We start from the raw sequence: 25,578 nt of genomic DNA on the forward strand, positions 1-25,578 counted from the left end.
GAGAGTGGAGATAAAAACATCTGTCTGTCAGGGGTCACGCAACATACACACACGGCATTTCTGCAAAAATTCACAAGTTTTCTTTTTCTTTTTTTTTATGTGGGAAAGTCTCCGTCACATTGTGTCTTTTTCACCATTTTGTGTCAGTGTTGTGGCACAAAATGGTGCCGCGAGCAAAGAAACCGTCCTTCTTTAGATTTCTCATGATCCAGGGTGTTTTCTTTCCCCTGGGTGCCGCCTGTCAGGTGTCAAACAGGCAGCCGAGGAATATCGTCGCCCCCGGGAGTCCTAAAAGAGCGACATATTACTTAAGAAACCGTCTTCTTCCCTCCCAGATCCGCCTCCTTCCTGTCCAGCCGCATGTACGGCTCAAAAGCTGAAGAACCGCACCCGTAGGCGGAGGTCAGTTCGTGGTGAGCGCCCCCTAGCAGCGGCATGGAGAAGCACAGGGAGTGCGGCGGAGGGACGCCCAAACGCGGAGAGGGTGGGGCGCCGCCCAGCGAGGGCAGCGACAGCCCGAACGTCCCGCCAGTTAGGGAGCTGGGAGGAGTGCTGCTGCTGATCCCAGGAGAGGTGGAGGAGCCTCCGCCGGGGCTGCTCAGCAGGGAGCCGTTAGCTGGATGATGAGGCCCAAGGAGGGAGTTAGGAGGTGGGGCGGGGCCTGAGAGGAGGCGGCCCTGCTCCAGGAGGCGGAGGATGTTGCAGGTAGCCAAAGACTCGTTGGTGGTGGAGGAGCGTTTGTCCGAGTCCTTGGTGGTGTCCTTCTTCTGTTTGGTCCGCCGGTTTTGGAACCAAACTTTGACCTGAAAGGACACGAGCAGGGGGAAGAGTCACGTTAGCATATTTAGCATCACGTTAGCAGATGCTGCAAAATCAGGCGTCAGATTTTATGAAATGTATGTAGTTTGAAGTTTTGTGCCAAGAAGCTTCTTCTGCTCAAAGTTATCAATAACTCCTGACCACCATCAGCTAAGGACGTCACTTTGGTCCTGGGAAAATGTGAGGAGCATGTTTTCGAAACTTTTTTATAAACCAGTCAAATTAAAAGCGTTTACAGATCAGAGGTTTCCAAATTCGTCCAACATCCTCCCTGAACACGTGTGTGCCTGACTCCTCTGTGACCTCCGCTTGATGCATATCTCTTCTGTAGCATGAGAGCGGTGAGAGCACGCAACACCTCAGCATTAAACCAGCCAAACACGCAGAAACCCGTGCAGAACAAGAAGCGATGCTGTAATCCCCGGGCACCGGCTATTGGATCAGATCTGTTGTTTCCCTGCGCACATTTGATCATGGTCGGCCCCTCGCACTTTACATCATCTCACACTTCACGGATCTAACAGGGCTGAAATGCACATATGGGGATGGGCAGTCGTGTCGGAGAGGAACAGGAGTATTAGCTCGGATACAAAAGAGAGTTGCGCGTCTGGTATGTGTGCAAAAAACGACACTGAGATTAGGAAAAGATGCAAATAAACTTAAAATTAAACTACTTTCAGACATTTTTCTACATCTAGATGGAAAAAAAGTGATATAAATGAATCACTGTCAGTATATTCTTCTTTACGGTAGATAAACTTTCATCACACGGGCCGTCACGCCACCCGCAGCAGATCGAGAGAAGCTCGCTGAACTCTGCCTGTCCTTGTCGGCCATGTTTAATTGATGCGCGAGCAGTGTAGCTTTAATGTATAGCGTGTGGAAAAGTTGGGGTTGGGTGGGATGTTTATTGGAGGGCACGGTGAGGTCACAGCAGATCGCTGCACGGAGAGGAATCACACACATGAATAATGTATGAGACACTGACCGAGTTTCACTGCAGAGCCGCTGCTACGGTGTACAGCAAGGCATGCTGGGTGACGGATTTACAGCTCATCAGGGAGAAATTTACATAAATGTGTTGTTTTTTTTATATGATGCGCTGTTAAAATTAAAGTGAGGAAAGTTTGACCGTTTTTTATCAGACAGATCAAACACATGAACCAATCAAGGCGGGCTCAAAAGCTTTGTTGGCAACGTTTCAGAATCAATTTGGCCAAACATACAAGTAAAAAAAGAGCAAAAAAAAACAAGAATATAATAATATCACAACATATGAAATATAAAAACATTAAAACTAAATTTTTCCATCCCAATAATGACTGTTTTTAACACATAATATCAGTTTAAAAGTTTCTTCCACGTTTCTCGAGCTGTGGAGATTTTTTGGATGCGTGACAAGACTTTTAATCATCACACAAGCTGGGGCTCAGCCAACTTCATTTTTCTGGATAATTAAATAATTTTACCGTTTAAAGGGGGAGTAATGATAACTTGGTCTAAGTGTTTAGTTAAATATAACACCGTCATGTTACAAGGAGGTTTTGTTTTCAGGCCGCCCTGATTTACGTGAAACTTGGTGGAAGGCTGAAACATGTGGCGAGGAGGATCCTATTAAAGTTTGGAGGGAATCCGAATCCGAATGAGGCAGGGCTCCACGTGCGCTCCCCAAGTGCCCTTCTAGATCTTTTTTCCAGTTGAATGTGCAGTAAAAAAATTTCACGTTCATGTGCATAAAGTTAATAACAAACGTTTAATTTACAGCAAACTGAGCAGCTGAAAAGAGATTTGTTTTTAGTCACTTTTGCATTAAAATTCACATTTACTTCTTTATTATCATCGAAGCGTCCGATTTGTTTAGTTCAGTCACATTGGAAGTAAGAAAAAAGGACGTTTTGCTGCTGTTGTGTTGTCAACTGACAATCCACCTTTTCTTGCCGTCACACAAACATGTTAAATCGAGTCAAATTTGTGTTATAAATTCTGTATTTAAATCAGTCATTGAACGCAGCAAACAAGCAAAAAATTACTCATTAAACTAAAGGTACGTGTTTGTTTCAAAGGTGCGCGTCACGTTTATTACACAACACAACAAGCAGGTTTCCGTCCCCCCTTTTCCCCCCCAACTCATCCTCAACTCCAGACCCAACATTCAAAGTTAAATACGAACACGGCAGACTTTCCGCTCAGCCTCTTCCCGATATTTCGCAGAATTCAGTAATCTAATCCCTGATCAGTGGGGATTGGCAGCAGGCGAAAGGAAACTCCTGTAACAGCAGAAATACGTAAGCCTGCGTCGGGTCTGTGGCTTAATTTTACGGTCCCATAACCATTTCCTTTTTTTATTACACAACCGCAGGACCTCCTCACACTAAATGAAGGTACAGCACAAACGCAGCACACACACAGAGGTCACATGTGAAGTGAACACGCGACAATCTCTCACACATTTGAGAGCGAACCCTCTCACATGACACCTCCAGAGTGTCGAGATCCTCGTCCCCGCGTGAGAGAGGAAGAAAAACAATTTGGGGTTGATAAGAGGAGGGTTTCTGTGCCGGTTTCACGCACGTTAGAAGTGGAACACTTCAAGGAGCTTTTTTTTAACGTCTGTTTAACTTCAAAGGATCAAAGGCACGACGAGTTTGTTCTTTTACTGTTGTTTAAAACAAAAGTTAGCTTCAAAAGGAGACTCATGCTACAAACTTTGACCTCTATGTAAAAAGCGTGTGGCAGAATACGTGTTTCACGAGTCTGGTACTTTAATATTCATCACATTTTTTCCTGTATTGTCTTAATTTTTCGTTGCATAAACGACAGTGGCATAAGGCTACTTAACTTTTAAACAACTTTCCAGCTCTCTCTCTCTCTCTCTCTGTAGTTTTTTGGCTACAAACCAAACAAAAGCAGAAGCTGTGTTCAAATGTAAATGTCTGAAATTCAAGACTGAATTTAACATTTTTAGTGTAGAGATGAAACCACAGCTTTATAGAGACTAAGAGTAAGTTTCAGCTACGTTTTTGGCTGTTTGGGCGACAACGTTACTGGTTTGGTTCACTCAAAGTGTTCTTCTAGCATCTTGTGACGTACCAACAAATAATCATCACTTATATCTTCAGCTCCCTTTAGCTTTATAGCAACTTTCTTTGCTGTTTGAGCCGCAACTTCACTTTGTCGGTTAACTCCAAGAGCTCTTCTTGCGTCATTTTCAATAAAAAAGCTACAAATACCCACCGTAGTGATGAACCTACAGAGAATAACCCCCTAAAAATGTAGCTTCTCTTAGCTTTATAGCATGTTTAGCTGTTTCGGCCCACATCACACTTTTGGTTCACTGTAAGTGCTCTGTTAGCATTGATTTCACTCATAGAAGCTGGAAAAAGGTCCTGCAATGAACCCTTCAGAGAATTAGCATCTAATCCTGCAGCTCCCTGTTAGCTTTATAGAAGGTTTAAGCTCTTTTTTGTTGCTCTTTGGCCCACAAATTTAGTGATTTGGTTCACTCCAAGTGCCCTTCTAGGATATTTTCCAGTGATAACAGTCTAAAACACGAAACAGCAGACAGAGACAGTTAGCAGCTAGCTTGTTAACATATAGGATAATTTAGCAGCTTAAAAAGACAGATATTCACCCCATGTTCCCTGAAATAATTGCTAAAGAGCACTTCCTAAGGAAACCAACTCTCTCACAGCTCTGTACTCTGTAGCGTGTTCACACAGCACCCTTCGTGCAGCTTCCCCCGTTAGCGTTTATCTCCTGAAACACCCACGGTGCCAGCGAGCCCGCCCTAACATTTGGCAGCAGCTATAATCCAGAAGTAGCTGTCAATTGTGTGGAGGTGCAGTCAGGTCGACCCGTGTTAACCACAGTATCAGTGCACGGTAAAGGCGGACTCGACGGGAAGCTGGGGCAAGTGAGCTCATAGTTTCAGCTACTGACCACGACGCGAATAATGGGATCGGAGCGGATCTCGCAGCTCAGGGAGGAATACTGACGCCAGCAGGTCTTACTGTGAGGACGGAGGGATAGAGGAGATGGAGATAAGAGGGAGGGAGAGACAGAAGCAGGAGAACGCGGAGATCATTACTGCCGCTTATCCCGTCCTCCCTCGTCTATTTTTAGTTCAACTCACACATTAACTCTCTTTAAGATCTCACTCTGTCTTTTACTCATGCGCCAGCACCTGCCAAACACCCACATCCCATAAAAAGCTTTCACTACTGATGAAACTCCAACCAATCCCTCGCCTTTATCCTCAAAGAGTGGGCGTGGCTTAATCTGTTCACATCGCAGTCCGTCTATATTACCGAGTGGGAAAAAGGGGGGAAAAAAAGCAGGCTGGTGTTTTACAGGGATTTTATTAGAGTGGTAAAATGATGGGAAGAGAAGAAAGCAAAGCTGCCTTTGGTACATCTACACTATTGGATGTAAATCCTTTTTAATGGGATCCAGGGTTCAGAGCTGGGGCAGAGATTACCGAGGGAGATCTCGAGATGACGTGACCTGCGTTTGCCCCGGCCGCGCCCTCTGCAACCCCGCCCCGCTGCACCCTGGTCCTGCCGGGGCGAGGGTGGGACAGGGAGGTCAGGACGGGGGTGAGGGCGGACGAAGAGTGGCGGAAGGAAAGGGCAGAGGGAATTTTAACCGAACTAATTCACCGTATTAAATAATAGAATAAAATCCCTTTACTGTGCAATGAAATATGCTTAAAACTAATAAAACAAATACAATATTGCCTACATGCCCAGGTGCATCCAACCACAACCACATGAACACATATAAGAGTCATAAAATACATGTAAAAGGAAGTAAAAGGCTTTACATGTTATGACTTTTTTTGATATTATCGCACATTATAAAAATATTAACACCTATTTCATTGTGTTTTTAGAGTCAAACACACATTAAATCTTTTTTAAAAAGTGCATGACGCACAGTTTTTGTCCTCTTTTTAGTCTTTTGTTAAATTGTAAATGATCAAAGTTAATTTTATAGAAAGAAAACTGCAGTTATTAAAGCAAACTTTGGTTTTATTCTGTATTTTTCCATCTTTTTTTCCAGTACATGTCTTAGTCTGTCCAAATGCCTCGTCTGTGATGCGTCCATTGGTCCCAATTTACGTAAATCTTTAAAAAAGCCTCAGAAATATGTAGTTAATTTTTTCAAAGGCCCTGTTATTTTCTAAAACAGCTGGGCATTGTAGTTTTTAGCAAACTTTTCTAAGAGAGGAAAAAAGGACATTAGTAGGGGACTATTTTCTTCAGCGGATGAATACACTTTTGATTCTCCAGTTACTATTTTAGCAGCAGTAGCGTGTATATTGGATTGACTCCCATGTTAATAGTAATGAAGCAAAATGTCACTCAGTGCAACAATGTGACTCTTTAAAAGTGTTTGAACAACAATGGAGCTCTACGACACAGAGGAATAAGATTTATCCGGCTTTTGCTACTCAGTCAAACGTTAGTCGGATTATTTCAGTGTTGGTTTTGGGTCTTTTTATGAGATTTTTTTTTAGCAGAACATAAAATATCACCAGACTTGTATTTAACACAGCTGCTAATTTAGTTCATTTCTGTGAGTAAAGGGACTGTGATGAAGTACTGATGATGTTCAAGTTCCATTTGTATGATTTTCAAAGCAGCAGGAGCGGTTAGTTGATCATGTTTTTCCTTACTTTGCATTTATGTGCCCCTTTGCTCTCTGCCCCTCTAACGACTCTTTTGATAGTCGACTAGTCATCAATTATTGAAACGATTAATCAACTCATCGGATAATAAATGTAACAATTACTTAATGGCTCTTATTTATCTAACAAAAACATGTCTTCTAATAAACATTGCTGCTGATTTGGTTTCTACTAATAAAACAGACAAATAAAAAAATCCAATATCAAATTTGTCCGCTTAAAACCGAGGACAGATAAAGTGCCGATATAAGAAATGAATCAAATCAAGTGCACGTGCCTTCACCTCAAACGCTCGCACATCACCGACGTGTCCTCGTGATAAACAAGGTCCGCTTTACAAACGTGGCAGGCGATCCTTGTCTTTGCGGCGCTGAGGCTGAAATGCTCCCAGACTTTAGAAGTTTTAGGATGCGATGGTGTCGCGTCGGCCGCCGCCATATTGTTTTGTTTACTTGTCGCTTCCTGGTCGCTTTTCTGCACGCGCAACTCTCAGCAGAGATAGTAATGAGGCGAGATGGCTCACCCCGACTAATTATCGACAACTAATTTTGTCATCGATTTTTTAGTAAATTCTAATTAAAAAGTGCATCTTTTTTGTGGAAGTTATATAAATGATCCGAACGTAACAGCGGGATCATAGGTGTAAAAAGAAATGGAAATACATTCGGGGCAACACAAAAAAGGGTTTATATAAGTATGAGTTTGTATGATTTAAACTAATATTAGTGTTTTTAGAAGTACATTTATGACTGTTTTATTACTTTTAAAACCCTCTTTAAAGTGCTTTGGCTCCATTATTTTTAGTATTTTAAATATTTTATCCCCGTTTCCTGCACCAAGGCTCCTCAGGTCTGAGAACATGTTTCAACTTCAAGATAAGTAATGTATCAGCTAACATAATAAGACAATTTCACATTTAAAAAGAGAAATGTAAAGTACTGCCTCTATTTCCTTTCATTTTAATCATATCTGAGCATTCCCCGTCCTTGTTTTATTTTATTTTGTGGTGTTTTAGGGATTTTGGTTTCAGCATTTTGTAAAAATTGCCAATAAAAATAAAGTTTAAATTACTAACTAATAAATATAGGTAACAGAAAATATTCTGCTTGTGAACATACATGTGTCTGCATGCCTTTTGATGTGTTAAAAAAGGTAACAAATATATCCTGCCTCATGATCCACCTGGAAACTCGTCACATTAAGGAGGCGACAACAGAGAGATGTTGGACATCGCTGGAGTGGGATGAAAATGAAAGGATGTGGGTAAATAATGGTGAGTGGGGGGTGATCTTATTCAAGGTCAGGGAGAGATGATTGGCTGCATGCATGATCACACAGGCCAGTCGGGCAGAGGTCAGCCAATCAGAGGCCCGCGCCGTGAATCCAGACAGCTGTAAAACAGAGCGGCAGGCGAACTGGGCTAGAGGTAGAAAGGTTAAGCCAGATCAAGACCCACTGTACAGATCAACTTGGCATCCATATGTGTCCGTTCAATAATCTGCGCTGTGTCCCAACACGATATCGAAACAAAAGTCAAGACGCTGAACGAGGGAAAATTACAATATCTGTTTCTTTTGCCTTAAACAGTTCGACCTGAATGCATCTCTTTGATTTTAATCACTTTCCTGCTAAGCTTCACTGACCTATAGAAAACACAAAGAGCAATAAAAGCACCCTCTCCTGCCCGGCTCTTTAATACCCATAATGCAAAATGAAATGCAGGATTGTGGAGGTTAACTCTTTAAGAAGGACGCCGGGTGACCGTCTTTCACACTTTCCGTGACCCCTCCGGCAGCTCCGTGCTCCCACCGTGACCCCGTTTAGACCCCCTGATCCCAGGCATGTGATCATCCGCAGCACACAATGAAAACTACTTTCCGTAGAGGTTGTACCAGGCGGACCGGCGGCCAATGAACTGTATGTAACACTCCAGAGGATACTTAGCTATATGTTAAAGAACGGACCAATGGCAGCGTGAGTTCAGCTGTGATGGACGAGTGGTTGCTATTATTGGGGAAACTAAAGAGTGACAAGAGAAGAGCTGAAACATTGACTCAATCAACACATTGGCCTTTAACATGAACTGTTACAGATTATATTAACGACACCTGTACTAATTATTTCAAAATAAAATGGCAACTTTAATAGTAAAAATGTGCAGCTTTTATTTTTAGGTTTGTGGCCCCACTGACGGACCAAAGACTCGAGAGAAACATGCATGTTAACCTCACAGAAAATGTGTTTAAATCTGCTACAAATGTTTCATTTATTATTTATTTTATGTGCAAGAAACTTTGTACATTACTTTGAAAAACTGTTTCCACTTTATGTACTGACCCAGTGGTTTGACCTGCAGAAAGTCACAAAAAAACATTTGAATAAACATTTAAAATATGCAAAAAAAAATGAATAAGTATATTCAGGAAGTAAACTATTTAAAGAATTATTTTGGCATAATAAAGACCAGACCACACTGGGATATTTTCACAGAGCAAACTTCAAGCTGTGCTGAAGTGTTGGGCCCCAGGACTGTGGCCTAAAACCTACTTTAGCCTAAATTTGGGCAAAAATCGACTTAATTTAATAAACCTTTCCTGGTTATTTAACTTTGTAAGTGCTTAGAGTCTCTGAGGTCGGCTTTCTTGTGACCTAATATGACCGGAAACTGTACAACTTTGGAATATTTTACCTCTCACTACCGGATATTTATTAATTAGTTAAAACTTTGAATAACTTTTATAAGTTACTTTATAACTAAGTTATAATAATAACTTTATATTCCCAATTTTTTTTTTTACTCTTTTGGTCTTTTGGTTATCGCTGTTGTGTAAATTGTATTCTGCCTTTTTGTTTTATATCGCACCTAAATCGATTGTTTCATGCTTTTATTGTGAAAATACATATTCAAATAGCCACATATTCAGGCCGCATCTAAAGAATTGCGTTTCATGCTTTTATTGTGAAAATACATATTCAAATAGTGATTTATGCAGGGCTGTATCTAAAGAATTTCATTCCATGCTTTTATTGTGAAAATACATATTCAAACAGCCACAGATTCAGGGCCGTATCTGAGGAAAATGTTGAACAGGATTTGAGTACAGTTTTGTCTTTATAAATTTGGATGAATAACGGCTTCAGTTGTAAATTTGGTTTGTTGCATCGTCTATGTAACACGAGCAAAAATGGTTCCAAATCCAGGTTGGTTTAAGGATTACAAAACAATGGGTCATACAACGGTCACTGTTACACCCCTGCACACATCCAAACAATGGCTGCTCTCTTCCTGCCTCCATCCACCAAACCCCATACGTTCTTACGATATATTTCTCCTTACACGACGATTTCACAGACAAATCATCGCCACCGCCACCTTCGCATCCCACCTGACCCTGAAACCTCGAAACCCGCCCGCCCCTCCATCACCTAGCCCCGCCTGAGTAAACGCGCTGAGGTCCTCCATCAGCGCAGCACATGTCCAGCCAGGTTCATCCAGGGGTTAACCCCGTCTTATAGCATCACTGGTAGATATGGCAGCCTAATCCTCCTTAGCACAAAAGCACTTGGGTCTGTTATGAGGCCCACCCCTCTCTCTCTTTCTCGCTCGGCCTCTCCCTCCCTCTCTCTCTCTCTCTCTCTCTCCCACCAGGTTTGGATAACAGCCTCCACCTCCTCCCGTCGCTTACTGTAATGCTGGAGATGTGCTGCGGAGGAGAGCAGCGGGGTTTGAATGTGGTCCATGACTTTTCCTGCATGTCACCCCGCAGTCGCTCACATCACCTGCAGCATTTTTGGGTGTTTTGTTCTTTTAGGCTTCAGATTTGGTTTTGTTGGCACAGCTGGCACAAGCAAGACAGAGAGGTGTTTAAGGCAGGGACGCTTTTTAGAACTCGGCTGCAGAATATTTTATATTTTAAAATGCACAACACTCTTTTTTTATCCTTAAATTTTAAGTCTGTGCACGCGGAAATTTATCACATTTTTGCTCCTCTAGAAGTTTTCTTCCCTTTTTCCCTGTTAAAGAAGTTTATTTTTCAAGTAACCTGCAAGGTTAATTAAACATTTACCTGCTAAATGATATAAAGTGCACGATTGACCTTTGACCTTTGACTGCTCATGTAACATTTTGTCTTTATTTCCTTGTGTAAAGTAATCTTCAAGGTAAAATGCTAAAAAGGTTTTTATGGAGCTTGATTGAAAGCCAGTTTGACTGCATTACACATCTACCTGTTGGATGACACAAAGTGCATGTTTGACCTTTGACCTTCGATTGCTTATCTGTCTGTCTTGCGGAAGTTTCTTCCTTTCTTTCCCCTGTTAAAAAGGTGTTTGAAGCGAGTGATTTTTCGCAGCAAAAAGGTTTTAAAGAAGTTAGTTAGAAGGACGTCTGCCGCTTTGATTGCATTACACATCTACCTGCTGAATGACCTTTGACCTTTAGCCGGTTCCTCTGATTTGAGGACTTTGGTCTGTGTTTCTGTGTTGAAAAAAGTGAAAACCTCTTGTATCTAATTTGGCTGATTTTCCTGTTTTCACATCACTTGAAGGATTATTTCGTCCTCCATATGTTTGGAAAATTACACCATCCTTCACTTCACACACGCACACACACACACACACACACGCACTTCACTCTGCCAGAAGCTGATGAAACAAGTCAATTCAATCTGAGCGAGTGATTAAGGACGAAGGCAAAAAGGGACTTAATTGCTGCGATGTTCTTCTGATTATCTAATCAGTTGATTAGATAATCAGAGCCTCGCAGGTTTCCTCCTGACCGTCAGAGTCGGACAAAAGTTCTTCAGGTCAACGCAGAGTTTTTACACCAAGCCCAAACATTTGGACTGAAAGCACAAAGGCAGCGAGTGTCCGTCTGTCTGTCTGTGTGTCTGTCTGCGTCCCTTCCTCTCTCTTTCTCTATTCTGAGTGTTCGGACAATCCTCGCTCTGTAAGCCGCCTCGACGCGACATCTGCACGGCTGTACGTCATGGCCGGGTCCTCGACGCTCCAGACGAGCGGCCAGACACCGTCTGTCTGGGCCGTCATGGAGAACAATACACACAACGGGGACATTCACTGTACGGAGACACATGAACACAACTTGTCATCGCGTCTCGAGCGCCTCGGCCTGCAGAGGGAAACACAGATAGATGTCATGCGGAAATTTTCCTCCTGTACGTGGTCGTCTTATTTTGAAAAGAGTTTTCTCTTTATAAAAGGAGAGCAAAGAGTGTACTCCTGCTTCTATTTAACAAAGCCAAAACTATTATACTGTCTTTATTCTACAGTATATAAATGTTTCTAGATGATATCTGGAGATTTTCCGTGGTTGTCTTATTTTGAAAAGCAACAGTTTTCTCTTTATGTAGTTGAAAAAAACAAGCCCAGAGACTTCTCCTGCAATAACAATGCAAACGATCCAAAACTACCATACTTTCCTTAATTTACATCATGTAAATGCTCCTAGATAAAATTTGGACATCTTTTCTACAGAACGTGGTACTCTTATTTTGAAAAGCAAGCGTTTTCTCTTCATATTAGTGGAAAAAACAAGCCAATAAAGTGATTATGTGTGTATTTACTGACAAATCAATGGCAAAACTTTTATGCTATCCTTAATTTTACATCATAGAAACGTTTCTAGATGAAATTGGACATTTTTCCTACAGTACGTGGTAGTCTTATTTTGAAAAGCTCTCTCATATAGGTGGGGGGAAAGCAGAAAGTGTGCTCCTGTGTCTTTTTACCAATTTAAAACTGCCAACTTATTACATTTTCCTTATTTTACGTCATGTAAATACTTCTAGATTAAATTGAGACATTTCTCCTGTATTGTATGTGGTTGTTTTATTTTGAAAAAGTACGAGTTTTCTCTTTATGTCACTGGAAATACAAGCTAATATGCCACTATAAGGATGCTAAAACTATTATGATTTACTTAATAAACTTAATGTAAATGTTTTCATGAATTTTGAGCTTTTTCCTGCAGCAGGTGGTCGTCTTATTTTGAAAAACAAAGCTTTTCTCTTCATATCGGTTTAAAAAAACAAGCCCAGACTGCAAAAACGATGATACTTTACTTAATTCACATCATATAAATGATTCCAAATTTTCCTGCTCTACGTTCTCGTAATATTTTGAAAAACAAGTCTTCTCTTAATATCGATTAAAAAACAAAGCTTCCTGTTTCCATTTACCATTTTAAAACTGTGAAAACTATTGAACTTAATGTACGTAATATAAATGCACGAGCAGGTGTAACTCACAGCTCATCTAGATTAGCAGTGTTTCATAAGAGTTAATCGCCTGTCTCTCTTTGCTCTACCTTTAATAATAACATAATAAATCATTCAAATGTGCCGTCAGAGACACGTTAAAAAAGATCCCTGATAGCTAAAAACCCACTAAAAGTACTGATCTGTGTCCAGCCGTGACCTCTGACCTCCCTGTGTTTGTTTACAAAACAGCAACAAGAAGCATCGTTTTAAAGTTTCCTCGAGGCCGTTTGGTTTCACAGAATCGTCCGTCTGAGAGAAAAGACAGGCGGCAGGACGTGAGAGGAAGCGTGACGCTGATCTCACATGACGCGCACACCTGTCGCAGCTCAGCTGCTTCACTTTAAGGTGAGTTTGAAATCAAACACCTGAGTCAACTGTTGCGTTTCCTGCTGCTGGAAAGGACACTGAAGTGGCTGAAAACTTTGTGACAACAATTAAACCTGAAATCCTTTAATATTCACGTTTTCTTGTGGATGCTTGTTGGCTGATTTTGACCCTGCAGGCTTCCGTACACTCTCTTTAAATACATGAGACCAAAGAAATTTGGAATGTGTCTAAACTTTCCTTCATTAGCATGAAATTAAACTATCTGTAGTCATACATCGGACACATCATTATAGTTTACTAGTTGTTGTATTTGATGCCGAATTTTATATCAAAGTATCATTGACTTTATGTCGAACTTATGGACCTTTAATGTGAGGAATCTGCAGCCCAGCTCAAGTTAGGCGGCTTAACTTTTCTCCATCCTCCTGTAGATAAATCTACAACGAGCTGAGGGGCAGTTAACAAAATAAAAGCCCAAACAGAGTAAAGCGATGTGTCTTCCCCGAGATTAAAACGAGAGGAGTTGAAGAGGCTGATCTGTGTTTTTAAGCCCTCGACGAGAACTCTTCGTAGCCTCGATGCAGTCCAACACACACACACACACACACACACACACACACACACACACAGATACTCTACACTCGACTACAAACACACACACACAGTACATTTTCTGTAAAAAAAATCCTCATTTTTGGGTTGGAAATTACACAACTTTCACAATAAAAGTCTCAAAATTAGTAAAGTACTTATGTACTTAAATGTTGAAATCCTAAATAGTTATTAATTCCACCAAAGTAGTTAAACAATTAGCTGATTGTTAGTTACACTTCTGATTTTATCACAGCACATAAAAATAAATAAAAGCCCTTCACTAATCATCATATCACCGGTTTTTTCACAATAAAATAACGTTAACTAATTAAATAACACTGTGGTGTTTTGGGGCTTTTCCTCAGATAAAAACTCTCTAAACAACACAAGACTGATTTATATGAAGCACAGCGCCTTTTAAAACATTCAGTCGTCCTTTCTAAATGACTTTCACTCTAAAGCTGAAACACATCTAATTGAAATCCAGTTTCATTGTGTCACCAAACAACGGCGACAAATCAGGCAAACACATGCAAACATGCAGCCACAGCTGTGCATCGCTCAGCCAGCTTTACATTAAAGATTAAAACATGATTCGTCTCTCCCATTTGCAGTGGGATTAAACCAGTTTAACACAGCGCAGAGACCATTAAATCCATAGCTTGTCCACGGACGAGCTGCAAACAACAATGGACTGATACAATGGCGTTAGCTAGACGTCAGCTGCACTCAACTCAGGAGGACTGTGGAGGAGCTTAGAGTGACCACACAGCATGGAGCACTAAAACCTGCTCGGGTCTCACTGACAGGGCGCTCAGAAACAGGCCGGACACGTACAGGAATGTGTACAGTTTCTCTCCTTTTCAAGACAGGAAAAAAGGTTACAGGAAGTAGTTTTAACTGAAGTAAATGTGCCAAAAAAAAGGAATAATAACCTCCAAAATGTTCATATTCTTCTGAGATATTCACCTACAACTTTCAAAATAAGTTTGACATTAAGAATAGTAATATATGTTGCTATCACAGCTGTTTCTCTGGGCTTATTTACGGTACATTTAAGCAGTTTTCAAACACGAGTAAGTCCTGGATATAATGTATATGATCATCACAATACACCTTCAAAATAAGAGCTGAAAACCTGTTGAAGCCACGCTGACAGAGCGGTCAGAAACAGGCAGGACACACCTCAGAATGCGTGTGAAGTTCGTCTCTTTTTGTGATCAATAAAAAGATTAAAGCTGTTTGTCTTTGCTTATTTACTGTAGGTTTACACAGTTTTCAAACATGAATCACTCCTGGAAATAATGTAGAGGTACACGTTGTACACAACGTACCTTCAAAATAAGAGCTGAAAACAACCTGATGTCACGCTGACAGATCGGTCAGAAACAGGCAGGAATGTGTTTAGTTCGTCTCTTTTTGTGCCAAATAAAAAGCTTACAGGAAGTAATTTAAACGGAAGTGAATGTGGGAAATAAACTCTAAAATGTTCAAATTAATAAGAGATATTCACGTACGAATTTCAAAATAAGTAAGAGATTAAAAACGGTTATATTATTATCCTCCACAAGCAGAAATGACAGCATGCCTTCAAAATAAGAGCTGAACACATCCCTGAAGTGACTCCTCTGTGATCTGTGATGTTTGGCGAGTAAACTGATCAGAAAGGTGAAAGTGAAAAGAGCCAGGGGCCTGTCACGGTGCCACCCCCTCCTGCTGTTTTACCGCCTGTAGCGGGGAGCCACCTGCCGGGACGAGGGGAGAGCTCCGGGCAGGTAACGGATTACTCGGTAACGCAATACAGCGGGGTGATTCCTGAACGCACGAGGAGTTAACGGTCGACGGTGCAGCGCGTGGACAAACAGAATACGTTTATTTTCGCGCCTTTTTGGCTTCAAATATTGAAATAAGGATGAGCTTTAACTAAAATAAAAGGCATTTCCGTTTTGTCCTTTCAGATTAAAAGCTGATTTGAAGAAAAGTTTTGAGTTTTATTTTTTTGTAAGTGGAAATACTTTGAAATGTTTGCGTAAATCGACTAATTTGATTTAAATATGAAGTCTGGGCGGTTAAATGTGTAAGTTTTGAAGGATAAAACAAAAACAAATGCAGTCTATAACGTATTTTACACATTAAATAACGGATAAATTAATGTTGGTGCTCCTCCTGAAGCATAAATGCGCAGAAAAGTCGATATTCTTCTAAACCGACCGTGTTTTCTCTGCTTTTATTAACCTGTTTTCTTATTTTTCTGTCCTGTGTTTGCAACATGGAGGGCTTTGCCAAATATTCTTCATGAAGAGGAAAGTTTTTTGAGAAGAAATAGTGCGCATTGGTCCGTGTTTCTGTATATTTTCTAGCAAAAAGTCATTTTTTAAGAATAAAACTACTTAAAGAAGCGCCAGAAATACATTTAGAGGCATGATTTAAAAAATATGTTTCATGTTTTATGTTTTAATCGAGTTTTAGGATACTTAGGAGACACCTAATAAGCGTATAATAATCTCTTTTTTCCATTCGTCTTCAGAAAATCGTAACTTTTTTCTACGTGTCTGTTTTTTCCCCACTTGTGCATCCCTCCGTCTGTGTGTTTGTGTGTCTCCAGTGTGCGCCGCCTCGTTGCGTGATCAGTTTGAATACCTGACCAAACTAATTGGAGTTACTCCATGGGTCAATGACCAAATCCCCAAACATTGTTAAAAAACACTTAACGATCCAACAACCTCTCATATTATTGTAATTAGTATTTGTGTTTCAGCCTCACATAAAGAGGCCTGACACATTCAGACACTTTGCTCGCATCTCATTTGGATGCTTTATAAAGGTGTATAAACGTTACTTAAAGCAAAGAGGAAGCTCGTTTGTGGGTTTTATTCAACATATTCAAGTTAACATTATTTTCTGCTAAAGCTGCATGCTATATTTAGAGTTTGGGGATGTAATGAAGAGGAGTCTGACACAAGAATTAAACACGAATGTAACGTAAAAGGGACGACGTCTTCGCTAGAATCTGAAAGATGATTTTGTGAAGTAAAAAAAAAAAAAAAGGCGCAAAACTAATTTTCGTGTAAACAAAGATTAATTTAAGATATTTCGAGTAAGAAAAAAAAAGTTCAACTCACAAAAAAACTCGGAAAAACAGGAGGAGAGTCTTTTAAAGGCCACGTTTTTATAGAAATATGATACATAAAAATACTTTTCTTTCTCTCTCTCTCTCTTTCTTTCTCTCTCTATCTTATATTCATGCAGCTCATTAACTCTGTATCTTCTGGTCCCATTAACATCACTAACCACATATCTTCCCGGGAGTTCTTGTGCTCCCTTGTCTCGTAGGTTCGCTGCTGCAGACCACCTGCTGCTGTGGACCTGCTCGACTGCAACAACTACTAACATCAGTCTTCCCCATAGTATCATTATTGTTGCTGCTAATGCTAATAGTAGACCTGTTGACTTCAACTGTTACAATTACGGTTACTTCAGCCTTTATCATTACTCTGCTTCTCTCGCTACCTCTCACCTATCTACCCACTTCTCAGCCCGTCCAGTCGAGGCAGACGGCTGTTCAACACGAGTCTGGTTCTGCTCGAGGTTTCTGCCTGTTAAAATGAATGTTGCTAAGTGCTACTCATGGTGATTCATGTTGAGCCTCTCTTTAAATAACATAACAAAGAGTACGGTCTAGACCTGCTCTTTTTGTAAAGCGTCTCGAGATAACTTTGGTTATGATTTGGCGCATCACAAATACATTTTGATTTGATTGATTGATTGACTTGAATACTCTTTTGAAAAAAGGAATAATAGAGATAAAAGGCGTATAAACACTCTGCTATAATGGAGCTGCTTTTAAAGCCTTTAATTTGGAGATGAAAATCAAACTACTTCCTGTGAAAGCCTTGAGGAGCGACTAAAAAACATCAACAAACACAGCAAATCACCTGAAACACAGAAAAGAGCCCAAACAAACTCGCTGTAAAAGCACCTGAAAGTTCCATCTTCCTTTTTGTGATTTGGCCCGATTAGCCTTGGACGTCGCTCTGGCTTCAAAATATGCAAAACGCCACAAATAAAAGAAGAAAAGAAGAAGAAAGACACGTCCTAATGCAAAGTGAAAGCCTTTAAAAGCTGCTTCAATAGCACACGGTATTAAGGGAGATTCAGAGCGATGGGTTTAATATTTCACAGCCATTACTGCGGGACTATTTACATTTTGTTCTCACTTTGAAGGTCAGACAGTTTTCTCTCAGCCAATCAGCTGCTGCCCTCACAGCGGCAGGAAGCGCAGGCCCTCCCATTAACACCCCGAGTGTCAGCACTAATGAGGGACACAGTGGCTGCTCTGTGCTCACACACTCTCACACACACACACTCTCTGCGCGTTATTATGTGGTTGGTGTTCTTCACAGTGATGCGTAAAGTTCCTGCAACAAGTGTTTTTACACAAGAGGTGATTAAAGTCCGCAAAGTTACAAAAGGCCTCGAAACCAGGAGCTTCCTGCTCGTTATGTGCAAAAATTCAAAATAAAAGGCCTAATTTTAATCAAACTACAACTTTTATTTTGTTCTTTTATTTTGTTGGTTTATTTTCGAGGCTTTTGTTGTGAAATTTAATTTACAACATCCTTTCTTCAATTTAAGAGACATTTTTTCTCTCTGAAAATGACCCCAATCTGTTTTAAAAATAAATAAATAATAATAATAATAAGTGTTATGAACAGATGTAGCCGACTGATTAAAACGTGGCGACTCTGCAACATCAGAAGTGGACTGTGGGTAAAAAAGTGTCTTCACACTCTATTGAGTTTACACGTTGCCTTTAAGATCTGTTAAACTGCGCTACTATTCTGTTAATGAGATTAAAATGTATGACAACAAGGGCCTTTTAAACATAAACCGGAAATTCGACGTTGCAATACTACAATGTAGATGTTAATAAAGCTACGGTTCTTAAAAAAACAATTAATTGATAGCCTGAAAAAAAATCTTACCACTATAGTGTGAATGAGGAAAAAAAGAAGCAGAAAAAAAGCGACGTTGCAGCGTCCTATATAAGCTATAGTATTTTCTACGTCAACGTGTCAGCGGTGACGCCCACAAAACACGCGGAGGGGTTGGGCTGCTGGCGCTGCAGGGGGATTTGAATGAAGCGCGCGGGGTCGGTGAATGAGAGCCATGAAATGTGTGAATGTTCAGAGGAGCTCGAGAGGCCCGAGGATGTACAGCGCAGCAGCGTGACTGTTTACCTTTACATTACAGAGACACAGCTGCAAAGGCGATGTTTTAAACAGATGGCTGGTGCTCATAACATGTACAAAAAAGTAACAATGAGAGAAAATATTATTGTCGTTTGCGAGCTCTTCAATAAAGGAACGAATTCAGACGCAACCATTAGCCTGTGCCTGAAGCGTCCACCTCCTGACGCAGAGAACAGCGGTGCTGTGACGTTGAACTTCTGAATTAAAGCAGTGTTTAAATTTTTTATGTAAATATGTTTTTCAAAAGGACCCTGCTGCATACATTATCAGGCCATATAAGGCTTCACGCTCATTTAAGGCCTCTATTGGCCTCGTGCACACACCTCTAAGGCCTCTTAATGAGCAACCCTTCTTCATGGTGTTTTAAACATTTTGAAAAAACGAGCCTCTTGTTGGACCGTAAACATTTCAGCCCAGCTGTGGCCCCCTATTTGCTCATTTAAAAGCATTGGCTTTGGCTGATAAATAAGATACTCAACCTTAAAAAATGTGCTAAAGGCTATGCTAAGGTTCAAATAAGCAACTGGTGGCTAACACTGCTAGCTTAGTTCGCAAATTACGTTGTTTTACAGAAGAAACAGTTGCCTCATTTGTTTTTTTTTTCTTGGTTTTTTTTTTGTTTGTTTGTTTTTTTATTTTTTAGGGGCGTGTCAATATCGTTTTTGGGCAAACGTTAGCATCTCCCTGCTAAAGAAAACACTTCGTCTTCACTGCCAGGTGACACGTAAGTACATGAAAAGCAGCAGAGTACTTTTATTTTGATACAGAATCAAATTAGCAGAACACAGGAAATCAAGTGTTTGATGTCCAGTTCTTTCTTTCTTTTCTTAATTAGCCACCAGCGGCTAAGCTACTAGCTTAGTTTACAAATTCATTGATTTGCAAAAAAGATTTTTCTTATTCGTTTCAAAAATATAGCTACAAAAATACACGTTTGTTGTTTGTTGTTCTATTTTCATTCTTACACTGGCATGTTATCGAGGGCTTTGGCCAAACATTAGCATAACCCGGGTTGAGACAAAATTTGGTCTTTCAACTCATTAGCTTAATTTCGGGTGGGGCAGAGAACAGGTGAAAACATTTGAGGTAGCAGAGGACTCTTATTTTGATGGTAAAAAAATTAACAGGAAACAGGAAAATGTAGTTTCTGACTTCCAAAAATTCCCTGTTGTGAAACCGAAAGCTCCCGCCAAATATGGTCCCACCCTTAAAGCTAAACACGTAACCCACGCCGTGGTTCTTACCTGTGTTTCGGAGAGATTCAGCTGCCGTGCGAGCTCGGTGCGCTCGCGGCCCACGACGTACTGGCACCGTTGGAACTCGAGCTCGAGCCGGTACAGCTGCTCGGCCGTGAAGGAGGTCCGCGTGCGCTTGGGACGGTCTAGGTCGAGTCCCTTCGGCAGGACGATCTCCCGGATGGTGCCTTTGGCGTCTGTCCAGAACAAAAACACAAGGTGTCAGTATATTTTCAAAACCACAATATTTTACATCCGTTTAGTACTAAACTGAGACTTTTATTGTGAAAGGTTTTCAGTAGTTTTATGCTGTAAACAACAGACTAACACCCCTTTTATTAAAGCTTGAATGACTACAGGTCTATGCGGTGAGAACTAATGTAATATTAACGAGCAGGGCTATAGGCTAATAGCTTGAGAGACGTTTATGAGGTGAACAAGCTACGTGTGTTATTTTTATTTTTTTTTTTTACACAAGGGAGCGTTAATATCATACCCGTCTTCTGTCACCCCCAACACTGTCATAATAACGTATATACACAGATGAAAACAGGCGTGTTGAAAATACTGCAGCCAGATTACAGGCCAAACACCTTTCTGAAAACTGTGGGTCCAGGACTGGCTGCTGAGTGCTCATAACAATATAGCATAGTGATGCATTCACGGTCTTGATGAAAATTCAGTACATTTATTAAATATTTGGTTAAAGTTTGAGGTTTTCCTCAAGTAAAAAATCCACAACTCGAAGTGCTGCGTGATTTTTGTCCACCTGATTGTTTAGATACAAGCTACGTCAGTTTTTATTAACTGAAACTCAAATTTAAATCTTTAAATCAAAGAAACGTTTACTAAAAACACACACGGATAGTTCTGCTCGGTTTCCCCCCAGTTCGTGAGCCCTTCCTGTCCTGGTTCTGAACTATCGGACTATTCACTGCGTTCCAGTGAGAAGTGAAGCACAATTAGGTGGCACGGCTCGTTTTCTCTGCCTGACATTAGGTTCATCCCAAACCAACGAGACGACGTAATCAAGGCGTCACTTTCAACTGTTTCAATTCCAAGTAATACGTCTGTGCGTCATTACCTACCCACAACAGGAACACTGTGTTTGTGGCTTCTTGGAACAAAGTTTCGTTACATTAGGGGACTTTTTTTCGGTTGCACGTTTGCAGCTACTCCGTGTTATTGTGCATTTAATTTTTGTCTAGATTCTGCCTGTTGGCACGTCTTCTGCTTTAGCCTTAATTTAGTTATCCAGAATTTGCTCCTCCGATATTTACACCTTGTGCTCTTCATATGAAATAGTGTAAGCCAAATTTGAAAAAAAAAAAAAAGAGCCACTTGAGAGTGAATTTAAAAATGAAAAATATTCAGAATATCGTTGGGCAGTCAGTGAGTCATTACACCGCGCCCTGGATCCAGAAACCATCAGGATATTATCTACACTGTTCCCACGGAAATAATGACAAAATAAAATCACACTTCGTTACTTTAATTTCGCTTCACTCGTCATATCCGAGGCCTTAAAACACTTGTTTCCTGCAGTAATATTTTAGTATTTTGACTACACTGTAACCGAGAATATTTGTTCGTATTTATCACATTGAATGGAAGCGCAGGCCAGACAAGCCTTCCTCTTTGTCCAGGCTTTTCTGTTCATAAAATATGCAATCCAATAAAATATGAAGAGCCCTGAATTAAATATGAAACAAAACTGATAGAACCGAACGTCCATAGTGTTTCTATAGGAGGGACAAAGACTAACAGTGAGAAAAGTTGCATTTGTTTTCTATATTTCTTGTTTGTAAGTTTTAAAGTAAAACTTTATCTCCTCGTGCACTTCAGTCATGTGAACGCGAGATAATGACAAAAATAATAAACAAAAAAAAGCCTGATAAAAAGCCTACAGCAGGTGTATTGGGAGCGAGAAGCTGTGCGTAAAAGGAAGACGTACCATTATTTGCAACAGCAGAGGCATTCAAATAGTTAAACGTGGTTAAATGAGTCAATATTTATGTCCGCCCTCATCTCCAATAAGCACATATTTCACTCTCATTGTTACAGACAGTTGTTCTTAAGTGTTCTGGCATTCGCTACGTAATGAAACATGCCTTAGAGGTCTCCATCTTTACGCACGCGTAATGACTATGCGTAATGTGTCGCCAGGCAGGCTACATAAGCACCAGAGATGCTGCAAACTCTCCAAATACACAGAGACACACACACATTAATTTACATATTATCTCCCTGGCTGCAGAGAGAGAGAAAAACAGCTCAAACTGCAGCAGAGGAGGGAGAGCAGCGGTTGTACGGCAGACCTGCTGACCTCTCGGTGACCCCGGCCTCTCTGCGGAAAAAAAAGCCTGAGCATCCAGGCTAGAGCTTTAAAAACAAATCCTGACACTGAAGGCGTCTTTCGCTCATTGAAGTAGTGAACAGTATCTGCACACAAAAAAAATAAAATTCCCACACCTTCCTCTTTTTCTGCAGGCCACTTCCGCCTCTGATGGACGGAAACACGGTAACGACCCAGTACGGATGGGTTATAGAGAATATACGAACACCTGCCTGCCTGCCTGAGCTCTTATAAAAAATATAAGGAGGCTCGTGACATCAGCCGAACATAAATTAATCTTAAAATGTCTTACAGCATTTTAATAGTGTCATAATCAATATCTATGCAATAATACACGTTTAAAAAAACAGCTTTTACAGGAACTGATCGACGCTCTGAAGAAGCAGCTTCTTATAGATTTATTACATTTTATCTGCAGCCATAAAAGCATTTTTTTTATTCTCTTTACTTCTCCTAACACTACTATTAAAACTTTAATATTTAAAATGGCTCCTAACTACATTATTTGAAATTTTTACTGAGGTTAAAAGAGCTGCTTCTGTACGTCACAAGAGTAAATACTTTAGAACAAACACACGTTAAAAAATAAAATAAAATCATCCCATCCATAGTATTTATACGCCTATAACCGCGGATTGATAGGCCGACATATTACTTATATCCTCAGCAAACAGTTTCTCTCCATTGGAAAAAAATTGCACCAAAGTACAAACTGTACTTTTAATTTATGTGTTTTCCTAACGGGATTCTGAATGTAAGGAAACAATACAATGCGTTGGCTTTCTGTTCTTAGAAAGCACTACATAGTTACAGTATATTCTAACACCAAAAACCCCTCACATAATGCATTGTGAATTCAGGTTTATTTTTACATTAAATGTTACAGTGTTCACGTTTACGTGCTGACATAATAATTACACACGTCCTCCGTTCAAATAAGCAGAAATTACCTGCATTTGTACACACAGTCTCATGTTATTCGGTCCTCGTGTCCTTTCGGCTCTCCCTGCTGCACATGTTGACTCTACTATTTCATTTATATTATTTAACGTGCACACGTAAATTAAATAGAATTGTTTGGGGCTACTACACTTTAAACTATGGCTGTAAAAAAATTTAAATAAATTAAAAGCAAATCCCAACATATTTTTTAATTCAATTTAAGAGAGTTGTTTTTTTTCTTATCTTATTTTTGTTCCTGTTTTAAAAAGTCTCAGTGTGAGTCCCAGGCTGCTGGCCTCCTACAGGAGGGCGTGGACACTCTGAATTAAATATTATTAAAACATAACGCTGGCACACAAAGGCAATCAAGTCCCCCAACACACGCACACACTCACACACACTGATTTAGAGCGGTTATCAATGAAAGCGATGTGATAGTTTCCATCTGATCCGCTGCTGTTGATAAAAGTGACACAACCGCCTCGAGGTGTGAATTTCGCCTGATTTCATGCAGAGTTTCCCTTTGTTTTCTGCTCTTTCTCGGCTCTATAATGAACATATAATAGGCAGTAACAGGCAGTATTTCAAATTATTATTCTGGCCTCTAATCTTACTCGTTTGATTTTTACCAGGACCGAGGCAGGTGTCACTGACTGTTGAAAAGCATCATTTTTATAAGAGATTTAATGTAGTTTTTTAAATGAGTATTTTGCAGGTGTGGTCTGGTGTTACAGTCATTTTGGTATCACGGAAGTGAAAGTAGCCTATTGTTACAAGCCTGCATCAGAGGTGGTGTATTATTGGACACTAAAGAAATAATAAAAGGCCTGCTTCAGTTTTAGGCTCACTGTTACGTTAAAAGACTTTTTAGCTTTACGATGTATTTAGATATTTCTAAATGCCAGAAGCACCAACAAACTTTACTTCCAGATTGTTTTTTGGGCCAAATTGCAGATATACATATATGTATTTAGATATTGTAACAACTGTGCTTGACAGTAATGCACACGTGAAGGTAAAAATAGGCTAATATTGTTTTACATTCTGTAATTGTGGTTAAAATAAGCTCACTTCCTGGAAACTATTTCCAGTGTGAGATTGACTTTGACGTGTGGATGAAATCTTTTTGTTTTCTTTCCGTCCTCTTACCTCTCACGAGTATCCTCCGGCAGTAGTCAGGGTCCACTCCCAAAAGTTTGTCGTGCCCGTCTTCGCTGGAGGACGTCGGCGTGGACGCTGACGTCCCCGGGGTGTCGGTGGAGCTCTGAACCGGGGACCTGCTCCCTATCTCGGCGCGGCACTTTGTCTCCATCCGGTCCGGACACAGCGGGTTGGGTCCACAGCGGTGGCTCCCATCGCCCATAGTCGTGGTCTGGTCGAACATCTACAAGTAAGTTACACTCTCTGAGATTATCTCTTCTTCGTGTGTCGCTTTTTCTGCTGCTTCCACCTTCGTCTTCCTACTTTCTTCTCCTCTTCTCTTTGCAAGTGTTCTCCAGAGACGAGCAGAGCATGCCCTCCTCTCTTCTCCCTCCAAAAAAAAACAAAAAAAAAAGTAGATCCAGTTACAAAGGAAGCACGCGGTCCTGCAACGGAACCGGCTTCAGGCGTCCAGACATGACGCGCGGGGGTCCGAAGTCCAAAACAAGGCAAAGGAGAGGGGGAAATCTCGGGAACTACAGCAGCCAGCAGGTGCAGAAGAAGAAGTGCATGGTGTTAGGTTAGTACAAGGGGGGCAACCAGATCTATGGAGGAGCGGGGAGGTGCCACAAACACACACACACATACACTGCTCACCCACGTAGAAATAAACTAAGAGGCGGTGCGCACACACACACACACACATAGAAAAAAAACACCGGTACAGTTCAGTGTGTTGGAGAGCAGGAGGGAAAGTTTCTCCTGGTTTGTCCGGAGGTGCAGCCTGTTACTTCAGCCCGGGTCTCAGCGGCTGCCACATAAAGGGGGTCGATGCTCGTCTGCTAAACGGAAAAAAATCGTCTTTTTGAATGGGAATGTCGGGATATGGGTGATGGCCACATTTGCGTTTAAATAAAGTCTTTAAATTTTGTATATTTTGCTTCAA

General features: G+C 40.7%; 1 protein-coding gene across 1 annotated transcript; it reads right to left on the reverse strand.

Annotated features, from left to right (window-relative positions):
- Positions 1-308: 308 nt before the first annotated feature.
- Positions 309-24,876, reverse strand: vax2 (ventral anterior homeobox 2). Its single transcript, XM_069672837.1, has 3 exons — positions 24,642-24,876; positions 20,204-20,391; positions 309-803 (listed from the first exon to the last, which is right to left on the reverse strand). The coding sequence occupies exons 1-3, from the start codon at positions 24,874-24,876 to the stop codon at positions 309-311; spliced, it is 918 nt and encodes a 305-aa protein (XP_069528938.1).
- Between the last annotated feature and the right edge of the window lie 702 nt (positions 24,877-25,578).

This window comes from Semicossyphus pulcher, unplaced genomic scaffold, assembly GCF_022749685.1.
Source record: "Semicossyphus pulcher isolate SPU_LCO1_2020_fin unplaced genomic scaffold, fSemPul1.0.p SCAF_21, whole genome shotgun sequence".
Classification (NCBI taxonomy): Eukaryota; Metazoa; Chordata; class Actinopteri; order Labriformes; family Labridae; genus Semicossyphus; species Semicossyphus pulcher.